Below are 13,412 nucleotides of genomic sequence, written 5' to 3'. Positions count from 1 at the left end.
ACTCTATCCTAGCCGAAACCAGGACACATACTTGCAGTAAACCCAGCATCTTCTGAATTAGAACAGGCAGGTAAAGGCAGTTATGATACAGAAAGTAGTAGCTTCCACAATGAAGGAAAGGTCAAAAAAGAAAAAAAAAAAAAAGGGAATTACTTAGTTAACCTAAGTGCTCCATCTTTAAAAAACAGAATGCATTGATTGTTTCTTGAAACGGTCACCAACCTGTGGAGACAGCTAAGAACAGGATCCCCATGGCTGGCATTTATTAATGATCTATTAATTATTTCTCCCATGGCTTGTATCTGTTACCTAAAGAGAGGTGTGCTGAGGGTGGTCAAGAAATCCACGAGACGCTAGTAGACACAAAACAACCTAGGGCCTTTTGCACACAGGCACTTGATTAGTGAGCCTTTCTACAGGTGACTGGCACGTGCCACTGGTTGCGCCTGCACAGCTCAAGGCCACTTCTCTAACTCCACTGAAGGGAAAGACAGAAATAACCAAGCTAGATGAGACCAAGGGCTGCCTTGCCCTGTACACTAATTCCACACAACCAGCGATCACCACTTCAGAGATGGATGTAAGCTCCTTAGAGTTAGTTGAGATGGGCAATAACCAGAAACAAGTTTCTTCCTGACTTCTCCCTGGAAGGAGTCAGCCTATGTCCTCAGACAAGAGGACCAGCTACTGCTGCCTGACTTCTACAGACCTTGAAGGTAACGATACAAGGCTTACAACCTCAGGGAAGACAGAGAAAGCGTGAATGGAGAATGCAGGGAACAGCAGTCAGGAAAGAAGTAGGGGAAAAAAAGCATTCAGGAGAAGGCTAGAGGGAAGGGGACACAATCCTCTGAAAGATGACCTATGCAATGCATTAAAAACAGTCACTGGGGAGAGGCAGGCTGAGAAGTTGCAGGAGACCCAGCTTGCAGAGCTGGAAGATGGAAGGGGGCAAGCTGAGAGGTGATGAAATGACTGAAGTTTGCCTGGAAGGATACCAGGGACTGTCAGAGTTCAAATCACTGTTCCCACGGAGAGGGGACCCCATCAGAAAAGACAAATTCTGGGAGTCCTGATCTGCTCTCAGGTTGTTTCTAGCACCTGCAACTCCTAGCTCTTAACTGTCGGACACTATAGACTAAATTGTGTGCGGTGTTTAGTAAAGGGCACTAAAAAATTAAGACACAGGCTCACAATTTGTACTGCTGCTTGAACACAAGAAAATCTCATCCCAATGGAAAGCTTTTTATTCAAAATTACTTCCACTCAGAAGCATGTGTCAAATGTGCACAAATTGGGAGCACAGAGAGCGAGGATCTCCTCTTAAAGGGAGATGTTCCCCCTCTACTGCTCTCACACACACTTTCTGATCACAGTCTAGCAATGGGGGAGCCATAAACACTTTCCAGTAATGGACCTGAAACATATCTAACACCTCCATTTCTCTCACCAGCTTCCTGATAAGGCAGAAACACCATTAATTAGATAGAGAGCAGCCACCATGAAGCAACAGCAGAGCCTAACACGCTGTACTCTTCCCCTTACCAAAGTCACCTGCTCTTCCGTCACGTACCTTCAGCCTCCTCCAGTTTTCGGATTTGCTTCAACACTGGCTGGATATTCAGAAAGAGCCGGTGGCTGTTGCTGAGGAGCTGCAGCAAGTGCCGTGACCTGAAGGGGCAACCCGTGTAGTAAACCAGTTTCCGTGCAGAGGGCAAACCATCTGGCTGGATCTCAAATTTTTTCCCCTGCATAAAGAGGAGGGATGCCAGTGAAGTGAGCAAGAGCATGTTTTCAGCCACACAGCTACCAGAGATAGCCGTGGTCTTGTGCGTACAAATGACAGGACTTGACACGGCAGTGTGGGCAGGCCGGCAGCTTTGCCAGGTCCCAGGTTGACAGCCCGCTGCCAGATGGCCTCCGTTCCGTCATACTCACCAGAAACGCCAGCTTCCCGATGTGCGACCAGGGAAAGTCGTAGAGGAGCTGGCGAACGTGATTCACCTCCTGCAACACATCAAACTCGGAGTGACACAGGGACTGGCAGGTACAGGGTGGAGTCAGCGATGTGCAAAGAATTTGCAAACAACCAAGAATCTGAGATATGCGGAGCCTGGTGCTCGCAGGGGAGGCAGAGGAGCACAGTGAGGGGGAGGACAGGGAAGCTGGGCAGAGTTAACGCTACACCAGAAGGCTTTCACGGCAGTTTGTTACCTGATAGATGTGCATTCCTCTCAGGGTCAGGCCCAGGATAACCGTCGGGCGATCCTCCTTCTTATCCTAAAAGAACAGAAGAGCCCGGAGTCAAAGGTTAATCTACAAAGACCACGCTCTTGTTCTGGCACCTACTGCAGGAGAGGTAGCAGGACTGCTCATCAGGCAGATGCCATCAGCTCATTTGGTTTTTATTGTGTTTGTAAAGTGCACCTTGCCTTGTTGACCCCTGAAATATCTATACCTAAAATCCCCTCATGCTGGGCGTCTCAAGCATTTCCCCAGCAAACGACCTAGCTGCCCTGGACAGGGAATCCTGTAGCTTTAGTGATTTGAGGGCATGGACAATTACTGCTCTCGGAGATACCTTGTAACCTCTCATACTGACACGCGCCATCTCTGCTGTCCCCGTGAACATGCACCACTCACTCTCTCCAGGTGACAGACAGCCTGAAACCGAAGGGACGCCTCTCCCCTTCTCCTTGCCACGGCACTGCTGTTCCCAGCCAGGGACTTGCTGGACCTTAGGTGTCCCTTGGCCAGGGAGGGAGCTAATCAATGCCCAGAGTTACAGGGACTTTCCTTCTAACCTTTTGAGCTCAGTGTTGGGAGCAGGTGATTTTAAATGTTTGCGGCTGGGTTGGAATACTGCCTTGTTTTTCCTCATGCTGTATCTTGGTATGACATACTCGGTCTCTAATGAGATTCCTTCGCTTGAAGGCCAAAAAAATATCATAAACTAGTTCTTTCAGTCTTTCCTGGCATGGCCGAGTTAGGGAGGGGAATACATACTTTTCTTGCTAGGAGGAGCAGGAGGAAGAAAATTTTTGGGTAAAAATTTATGGGCTGACAGAGCTCAAACTTTACATCAAAACTTTCTCTCCTCATCTGGCTTGTCAAGATGCAAGCCGTACGCCATCACATTACCTCACCCTTTGCCTCTGCTACCATCCGTGTCTCCAGTTTAAAGTCACTAAGAAATGCTTTCTGCCTCCTAAAGGCAAAGAGCTTCGTAAATCAGTATTGGTCTGGAGGAGAGATACGGGGCTTAGTGCTGTGTTTTCTTTCGGAGTTCCCAACCTCAGTAGTAGCCATGAGGAGTGTGTAAGGCAAAAGTGACTGCTTTTGAAATCTCAGGGCAGCCAGCGCATCGACACCTTCACCTGGCACCCTTGTGCACTCAATCTGTGACCCAGGTGTCACCTAGGAGGAGGGTATCTCATCACAAGATGAGACAACTGTGTCACATGGCAGGAAGAAGAGCACATTGTGAGTCAAACAACACACGAAGGAGTTAGCAATGCATAAAATATAAGTTCAAGTCAGACAGGAATTTGGATATTAAGAACAACCAATTTCACAGCCCTGGTGCTTTCAGATATAAATTGTATTATGTCCTGCCAGATGGATTTCTTATGGCATTCAAATGTAACCAACACTCTTATGACTGCATCATTAACAGTATTAGAATCAAAACAGAGAGAACAGAGGAAAGGTAGGGAGAGCATCTATGGTTTGCGAGGAACTGAAACTAAGCCTGGACTACAGACCAAACTGGAACTTATTTCCTCCAGAAAATGCATGTTTCTCCAGTAACTAGAGATGCTAGATCTGGTCAAAGGACACAGGTACCTCCCAGACATAATTCCCGCTGAGCACAAACAACCAAGAAGTTTAATTATAAGTCTGACAAAGTGGAGTATCTCTTTGGGAAAAAAGGTCCAAGCCATTCCTAATGCACAAGCAGCTTTCACTCACCTAAGTGAGTGACAGAAAACTTCCCTTTAGTCCTATTTCTAGACCTAAACTCTCTTAGCATGTGAAAATTAATGATGGGAGAGAAGTTAAAAATAAGAAGCTCTTTGTTTAACCTTCTGCAGCCTGTAGAAGTGGACAGGCACATCTTCCAGCAGGCAGGACTCCTTAATGAACTTTAGCACCGCTTCCTTAGCGCTCAGCCCTTGCTGTTCCCGGTGCATCTCTGGGGCATGTTTCAAGATGTAGTCACTCCCCCTCTTCGCAATTATCTAAACCACAAGGAAAACAAACAGGTCAGCAACTCTTCAGTGATCCCCGCGGGAGGCAGCTGTGATCAACAGCAAAGCAGAGACTGGAGGTGGAACAGGTTCATACAGTCCCTCAAGATGTCAGTCCACGTTCACCTCTACCTCCCTGGAGGATAAGCATTTAAAGCAGCCCAAATGATACCGATGTCTCCAAACAGATCCTAGATGGCAAAATCATAACAGACCAAGATACAGAAGTCGTGTCAGTTCTTTTCATTTTTAAGTACTGGAATTAGTTTTCCTAACTCTTGGCATCCATAAATGCTTATGGGCAGATAACAAATACTGCTCTGCATGCCAACACAATCGACAGCAACATCTCCAAACATTGCAGAAATGCTAGGTGGTCCTTTTAAGACCAGAAACTACACATTAGGCTTATTTAGCATTTCCATCCTCAAAGGGGTGGATAACACTATCTCAAGGTATTTTTTAATCTGTCAGGAGTGGTTGGCAGGCACATGACTTTGCTAAGCAGTAGAAAAACCCACACTGGGCCTTTTGGTCTTGTCCCATGAGTGCCCACTTCCCATGCTTGCCCACATGCCCTTGCCGTACAAGGCTACGGGGCAGCCGAGCCCCCTCCTGTGCCAGACTGGCCCTTCCAGGCTACGAGCAGCAGTGACAGATAAGAGGGGTGTTGGCTGAATTCACTTCACAAAATCCCCCACCACTGGCAGCATTGAAAACTAGATCCCACCAGGTGCCCAAGAACATCCTGCCTGGAACAACCTGCCCTGGCTCAAAACAACCAGACCCCATCATCGCCCAGTTCCCACTTACATTTCATATTAAGCCCCTCATTTACGCTGTTCTGTAACACCTCTGCCCTCCTCTGCACGCCTTACCAGATTAGTTGCCCTCCCACGAGGAAGGCTGGGCTCAGCGAAGGACAACATCGATGCCGTGTCATGCGCCATGTCAGCAGAAAGAGATGCGCCAGCTCCGCAGTTCAAAGCCGGGTTGATCACCCCGGGGCAGCACCACCTCTCCTTGCTAGCACGAGGCTTGGGGCAGCCCTCGGCCAAATGATCTCAAGCACGTGTTGGAGGAAGAGATCGTGTTGGAGGAGATCATTGCTCAGTATCTCCCCACGGGAGCCCGGGGGCAGGGAGAGAAGCGTCCCCGTGTCTGCCAGATTTTGCTCTTTGTAATGATGTAATAAATCACCCACATACTTGCTCGGGGTTGTGGCTCAGCGCAGGTGAGCCAGGCTTTGCCTTGGCCTTTGCAATGTTTGCCAAATGAGCAATAGTCTGTGATAAGACTTTTAACTGCCCCAGAAACGGCACGCATGAGACCCACCTTTTCCAGCCCTTTGTTAGCCACCTCCTGCCAGGTGCCCCGTAGCAAGGAACGGCATGGGATGAAGGCCTGTTGCCTGGGAGAAAGGTGCATTTCTGCACAGCAAGGCAGGCAGGCTGGGACTCGTGCATAAAGGAGACTCTACCAGCCTTGCCTCCCTGACGCAACCCGTCACTGCTCTGAACCTTCTCCCCCAAAGCAGGGGACAGTGCCACTTTTCAGGGGAGATACGACACGCCTAGGAACAAGCAGCCGACTATCAGAGCTAGCTTCACTTTCTATTTTTATGGACGCTAAAGTGTTTATCAGCAGTTTTCTTGACATTTCACCACATAAGGAGAACTCTCTGCAGGTAACCAGCTCTGACAGAGTCTTAGCTAATTAGCCTTCATTTGACAACCAAACCAACTCTTGGCTTTCTAAGCTATTTGTAAGTCTTGAAGGGCACAAGCCCATGTACACATGCTTATAAACAAACATGCAAACCCATTTCCAGGCCCTTCCCTTTTCTCTTACTGCAGTTGAGAGGTTAATGACAAAGCAAGCACCAGAGGCACTGCACAGCAGTACTACCCCTTAGGGTTTGGGTCTACCCATCCAAGAGGTAAGCATTACAGAGATAGGAACAAAGGGCAATGGACCTGGCTTCACGGCACTGAGGTTTTCTGTAGAGCTTAGGTTGTGCAGATATTGCTGATGTACCACTGCAAACACACAACCCTTTAAGCCATAGAAGAATTAAACAAAGACAACTGCACTGTCGGAGTTATTCATTTGACACCAACACATTCCCTCACCAAGGAAGGGTACACACCACCCACCTCACTGATGAGTGAGCCCAGGAGGAAAGGGCACCTACATCCAGTGGAAAGAGAGAGATCTCCTGAGGGAAATTCAGGGTGACGTTCTACCACTCTGCCTGATCATTGCAGTGGGAGCTAGGGAAGTTGCGTGGCTGCAGTTAGGTACCACCTTGACATAGCTCCTGCTGCATGTGCAATCTGTTGACAGAAATATCCCCCGAAACTTACCCATTGTGGGAAATAAGCCTGAGGTTCAAAATATTTGCCAGCATGGACCTTCTCCTTGTAGTTGCCCAAGTCTGCCTGTAAGCTGTAGGCAGCCAGCAAGAAGTAGATTTCTTCTTTGTGGTTGCACCGAGACATAAGTACTTGCTCTTTGAGATGGCAGTAGTAGAGTTGCCGTGCCACCTTATCACTGCAAGACACAAAGGCAAATTGACTTGAAGAAGAAAAGAAAGTTTGGGCTTGGGTAAGGCCCCTCAAACACATCTTCCTTCTGAGAGTAGGGATTAAACTTTGACATCCCTGATGTGTGCCAATGCCACCCTGATACAGTTATGTGTGTGTAGGGAGTACCAAGCCAAGATCAAGGTCTTCTCCCACTGAGTGTTGTACAAACATGGGAAATGGTAGCTTGTATCTTGAGGAGCATGAGATCTAAGAAGTTAGGGCAGAAGGCAGATGAAAGAAAAATCATGTCACACCTGTTTTGGAGACTGACTACATCAAGCACTTCTGCTTCTCTGGAAAGCCTGTAGCAGTCAGGAGAGTCGACTCCCTTGAATCCCAGTCCTGTTTCTTGCACACCTGTCCTCCTTTCCCCTCTAAACCTGGCACTGCTTTTTCATTTCACCTTGCCTTAGGCTCAAGGTACTTTTCAACAGCTAATTCCCTGCAAGGTAGATCAAAAGACACAGGAGCCTTGGGCTTGTTTTTTGTCTTCTTCCTCAAGCTGCTAAACAGGGATAGTCTGATAAGGCATAACTATCGCGTAGCACTGATAACCCACACGCCCCCCACTGTAAAAGCTCATGGGAAGCAGGCTGCTGACATGTACGTATAGATGAGGTGCTGGACACTACAGTCTGCTCATAAAAGTGTGTGTGTGTATAGTTCGAAGGGGCCACGTAACTACCTCTGCACGGCTCCACAAACCTCTCCAATTAAATTACTAGCGCAAGAGAAAGTTGCTTGTGATGCTAAAGGATATGTGCATCGGGGGTGGTAGAATGATATGCTATCTCTCTTTGTACCTAAAAGCAAAACTAAATACAAAACACTTAACAGCCAAACAGACTCCAGAAGAAAAACTCCCCTGTATCCAAAATGAAAGACTATGGAGAGAGAAAAAACCACCAAGCTTTGTTCAAGATGAGAATAAATGCCAAAAATTTGGTAAAGATTTTAATCCACCTAAAAGATCCCAGCTCTTGGCTTGCCCCAGGGTCACAGCCACGCCAGAAGTGCTGATGCAAATTAACTCTGTCAGTTGTTCATTTTTAACTACCTCATCCTTTGTTCTGTACCGTGGGTGAGGGTGGTGGTGTTTTGAGTGCAGCCCATGTTCCATGTGAATGGACTACAAATGCAACACACTAACTTATGAAGTAATTTCTTTTGTCCATTTACAAAAGTCCATTTCCAGGAGTAGACTGCATAGAGCACTGCTCAGATACAAAAACCAGATCCAAAATTATTAGCATGTGCTCTGAAATATAAATAGCTATTTTTGGTAATTCGTCTGATGCTTTTCATACAACCAAAAGATGCAAACAGAAGAATGTTAAGCATATTTTGATACTGTCGTCATTCAATGTGCTCTCTAAACACAGATGGAAAAGCAGTCACAATTTTCCTAGGAATAAAGAGTATGATTCAGGGGGAAAATATTCATGGCTGGGTGAGGAAGTCTGTGAAGGTCTTTTAAAAAAAAAAAAAAAAATCAAGTGAAGTTTTTAAGCTTATTTCTGTAAGCTCACAGAGATAAGCTTGACAAAGAAACATTATTTTTCTTGCATTTTAAGAACACAGTGAATAATTCAGTAACTACCACAGAAGGGAACTTACCTTATTACTCTTCCATTTTCTACATAGTATTGTACTCTAAAGAACGCAACAAAAGGAGGGCTGAATTTCTCTGTTCCCTAGAGCAGAGACAGAAGACAAGTTAAATAACATTCAGCATCCAAAATCCCTGTTACCCCGTCTGGTAACATTCTCTTCTCCCAAGATCGCTCCCCATACTGCTTTTAATTTTCTGCTCTTAGCTCTTGGCAAGTTTTGGGGGGATCTGACTGTCTCGGAGGCTCACAACAATGAGGCATCATAAAACATTTAGACAGGCTGAATGGCAAAACATCCTAGGGAGGGCAGAAGATTTTGGAGCGGGGGGGATAAGCAGGTTACAATAAAAGAGTCCCAGTGCAGCCCGGGGATGCCGAGCCTGGCCCAGAGTTACCTAGCTCAGCACCTGGCAGCACCGCAGACGCATTAGCGCTGAACGCAGCAAGTTTAACACCGCCTCCCTCAAAGCACCAGCAAGGCGGCAGGGCAGCGTGCCACGCTGGCACGGCTGCGGCATTTCCAGGGCACACCTAGGAGTAACCAGCTATCTCTGCGCCGCACCACATCACTCAGCAGGGACACACGCGCTGCTGCGTTCAGCAGTTGCTGCCCGAGGCTGAGGCGCACCAGCCTGATATTAACTCCTTGCCCTTTGTTTGGCAGGGCTAATGTTTTAGTTATTCACACCTTCCCGCAGCCACAGACCAAAAGGAGACACTGATGTCTGCTTCACTCTGAAGATGACTGTTAGAAGAAAGCCAGCAAGAGTTGTGTTGTTGTTTTAACTACAGCCTACCTTTCAGACTTACAGGCTTGTTTAAACAGGAGAAAAAAGGAAAAAAAAGCATGGAAGGGAAAAAAAAAGGAACATCTAATCTTATTAGCTCATTCTCTCATCTTTCCTACTTTGCCAGTTGCTTCTTTAATGTTTACCCAGGTAACTTTGCTCACACAGGCAGTTCCAAGGCTTTGCTGGTCAGACCATCTCACTGGGACGAGGCACGTGGCATGCCATGCACATCTGATGCAGACAGCAACTTCTTGATCATCGTGCAAATATTTACATTTTATTTCTGGAACTTACTCATAGTCACCCTATTTTATCAGCTGGACTGGGCTTTCCACCTGAAACCTCTTCATAGGAATTAAATCCCTGTCTGCTAACCCAGACTGATAGCCTAACTCCTGTCAAACTTTAGTACTGCCAATGGCAACTCATTCAGCCTTTTATGACTCACGTCCCACCAGAGGTTTGACACTTATCCTGACTTAAAAAGTGTTGCAAGAATCCAGCCTCAAAGCAACCACAAAGCATACCCCATCCCGAGGTGACCAGAAACACCTGCCTTGGGAAACCCTCACTGGCTGGACAGACAGCCCTCCGCGCAACTGGCAGCTGTCTTTGAAGTAACCCTCACTTGTTTGGGAGAAGCAGTATGGGATAAGAGAGATCCCTGAACCTCACTAGTCATCTCCAAACTTCTCTAAGCAGCAGAAATGCCAAGCGTGCCTACTTTGCAGAAGAAAACCCTTAAGGAAGGTGGAAAAAGTCATAATGAGCTAATTAAGATATCTGAATGTAATTGCATACTACACTTTGTTCTAGACTGCGGCTCCTCTAATAATGACACACAGAAACAGGCATTATTATGTCTGAATGACCAGCACTAAACAATTACACAGGCTTGTCTTTATTTCATATAGCTTTTCCCTCCCTTGACAGGGCTGGCTAGCCTTAAAGAACTAAGACTCTTCTCGAATGAAATATCCTTTCTCTCGCTCCACTGTCCTTTTGCATGTACTCTGGAAGAGCCACAGCTCCAGCCCTCTCCCTCATATCAGGTTCAAGCCACAAAAGGTCATTTTAGGCTGTTCTGCTTAAGGATAACAATGAGGTCTCCAGACTCTTCACAGGCTCGGCTAAGTTCAAAAGGAAGACAGACCAACTGACCTTCTCCACTCCTGTAGCAACTAAGCAGCAACCATGTGGCTACTATTGCTCAGGTAAAGTTGTGTAAGGGACTGTCTTAGCTCTTTTAATTAATCGTACAGCCGTGCACAAGTCACTGCATCTTGCTATTCAACAGCATTCTGCAGACCATCTTTAAGAAATGCTTTATGGACCTTAGTTTAAGAGCTTTCATTTTACTGTTTAGTCCAATACCAAAGCAGTAGCCTCCAAAATTAAACATCTGTCTTACTTTGGTGGTCTCTTTCTTCCATTCCTTTGAAAAGTATTTGCTAAGCTTCTGCTCCAGGTCTATAAAAACATATTCATTATCTGAAAGACAGGAGGAAAAAGCATTTAATGTTAAAAAATTAGAAATTCTTATACATGAAATACTTAGATGACTATATAAGTTGTTTCCAAGCAATACACTTCAAAACAAAGCAGACCAGGGAATAGACAAGGCAGGGAATAGAGAGGGCACTGAGCCTCTTAAATACATGTGCTGCTCCAGACAGTATGAAAGGAAGGTCAGCTATGCTTTGATTCAAGTGATGCTGAGCTAAAGTTTCCCAAATGCCTTAGCCAGAAATGCAGAATTCTTGCTTTATATGCAAGAAGCCACTTACAGAAGGGAAACATCATCCTGCCAAGCTAGTTGTACTATCAGTTTAGCAGATTCAGTTTTTTATTATTATTAAACAAGCAAGCCCTACCCAAAATCCCACTCTGCCATCACGTAGCACCATGGTCCAACGTGGCATGAGCAAGTGGATAATCAGGTATTCGACAGGTTTCATCCTCTACATATGAACAGGATCCTCTGAAATGGTGAGAAGGAGGAGGACCAAACCCAAATGCCCTCCTCAGAAGGTCTGGCGTCTCCTGCTTACACCCAATTTCTTTCATAGAGCAAAAATATGAATGAAAGGAAGGGAAACCTGGCCTGCCTCAAAGGACCAGGACTTGCTCTCCACCCAGGTGAGGATGAACAAGAGACAGCCTGAACAGCACATCGTCTTGAAAGAGCTTTGTACTGCTTTCAAAGCCAATGTTTTGTAACACTGCTTACCAATTATCAAATCCAAACAACAAGATTTTTCCCTGAGTCTTCTCAAGTCTCTCAAAAAAAGACCTGACAGGTGTTTCAGGCTTCAGCAGCAATGCCAGCTAAGCACATTCACCTGACCAGTCCCTCTACTCTTTGGTCTTGCCCAGGAAAGTGTTTTGACAGGTGACATAAGTGCCAAGTTGAAGAGCTTGTTCCTTAGACATGAAAGGAGCAGGAAAAAAGAGGGAAAAAAAGAAAAAAATAGGAAGAAAAAAAAAGAACCTTTCACAAAACGACCTTCTGCTCCTGAAGACCCGCCCAGACTTCGGACTTCCAAGCTTTGGCTTTTGCTTTCTGATGTCAAACAAAAAAAAGGACGGGGAGAATAGAGGTGAAATTTTTCTAATGGAGATTTACAACCAAATGAGAGCCTGCACTCGTGTCTGTACAGCAGATGAAGGACTGGCAGAGGCCAGCGTTACAGAAGGTATTCAAGGGAACCCTGAGCTACCTCGCAGCCATCCTCCCATAGCATTCCAGTTCTTTACAGGGGCAGATACAGCAAGTATTTATTAAAAGCTTGCAAAGGAAGTAAGCAAGCAAAACAACCCCCTATCACCATCTCCTTCAGCTCCCACCTCAAGTGAGAGAAACCACACCTGGTGCTAGACAGAATTGGTCCACACACTACACTAACAGGAAGTCTTGTGTGAAATACCAGTAACGCTGGACACAAATAAGGAGGAGAATCCCCCAAAAGTCCTGTTTCCATCTCTATGGTCCTTCTTGCATTGTACTGATTGCAGCTGTAATTTTAATATAATTACACTTCTGTTTACCACGTTGCTTGACTTGTCACATACGTATACAACACAGTATTTAACAGCACTGTTGAAACTGCTGTACAGAAATCCTGAAAATTTTAGTGATGGGAATTTAAGTGCTGTAGCACGCAAGGCACTATACAAGTTGTTTTGCTATTTTTGACAAGGAGAGGAAGAGGTTTTAGCATCACAGAGACTGCATCTTGAACCTGCCTCTTCACTTATGCCTGTAAGATAGGGCGGCTGGAGGGCTATGCTGGCCCCAGCCCTTGCTCCTCTAAGTCCCTCAAGATCAGATAACGCTGCCTTGAAAAGGTTGATAGAAGTCCTAGTCAGTGAGAGAGATGGGTTTGGTCCATCTCTTGGACTTGTCTCTGTCCCTTGTCAGCGGCCAAGCTGATAAGCGTCTCTCTGTAAAGCTTTGCTTAAAAAGTAAATAAAAGCTTATTTAGGAAGCAATTGCACAGCAAACGAAAGGAGTGAGATAAAACGAGCACAGCACCCAGTCCCAGCCCCTCTCTGGGCTTCAGCGGTCCCAGGGCAGGGTGCTCGCTCCACTACAGGCTCCCGCAGTGGGACTGGGGCTGCTCCTGATGGCACAGCAGCGTTGGGCAAAGCCTGTACCGGTTCTGCCAGCACCATGGTCTTCACTGCCATCTTGTAAAGAGGGTAGGGAACCTGCACAGCTGTAACAAGCTGTGGGGTCAGTCTTCCCTTTTCGCTCAGGAATGATCCGGTGCCCAGAGGCATTTAGGGAAATACGTGAATTATTCCTCAGCCACGATGGAAAGATGGCAACAGCAAGTGTGGTGATATATCCTGAGCCATCCCATCACACACGGATACTGGGACAGAAGGGGGAAAAGGATGACAGAGCAGTTCCACTGTAGTAAAGCCATTTGTTACCCACACCCCACAGCCCCTATTTATCTCTGTCATGTTAATTAGGTTAGAGAGAGGACTCTGAGAGGGCCCAGATGCCAAGCCTGAGGACTCCAGGTCATTATCATGCCTACTGAGAGGTGCATATAAACCCCAAGAATAAGCCAGGCTGAAGGAGGAGGACACCCTGATGTATCAGCTCTCCCTGGGGGTCCCGCCCCTCCCCAGCCCAGCCCAGCATCCTCCCCGTCCTCC

At 46.5% G+C, this 13,412-nt stretch overlaps 1 protein-coding gene across 1 annotated transcript in view; it reads right to left on the bottom strand.

Moving 5' to 3' along the window:
- Positions 1-1,573: 1,573 nt before the first annotated feature.
- FRMD1 (FERM domain containing 1) overlaps positions 1,574-13,412 on the bottom strand; it is a gene marked incomplete at its 3' end in the record, with an annotated part of 24,316 nt that continues 12,477 nt past the window's right edge. The window contains exons 3-9 of the mRNA XM_009580624.1: positions 10,654-10,733; positions 8,456-8,532; positions 6,617-6,803; positions 4,086-4,241; positions 2,215-2,280; positions 1,939-2,007; positions 1,574-1,748 (exon numbers count right to left, since the gene is read on the bottom strand). Of these exons, the coding sequence (XP_009578919.1) occupies positions 1,574-1,748; positions 1,939-2,007; positions 2,215-2,280; positions 4,086-4,241; positions 6,617-6,803; positions 8,456-8,532; positions 10,654-10,733 (810 nt within the window). The remainder of the gene's footprint in view (positions 1,749-1,938; positions 2,008-2,214; positions 2,281-4,085; positions 4,242-6,616; positions 6,804-8,455; positions 8,533-10,653; positions 10,734-13,412) is intronic.

Source organism: Fulmarus glacialis, unplaced genomic scaffold (assembly GCF_000690835.1).
Source record: "Fulmarus glacialis isolate BGI_N327 unplaced genomic scaffold, ASM69083v1 scaffold12010, whole genome shotgun sequence".
In the NCBI taxonomy this organism is placed as follows: Eukaryota; Metazoa; Chordata; class Aves; order Procellariiformes; family Procellariidae; genus Fulmarus; species Fulmarus glacialis.
Note: the sequence above shows the minus strand (reverse complement) of the source record. Positions and strands in the feature narration are given on the sequence as shown.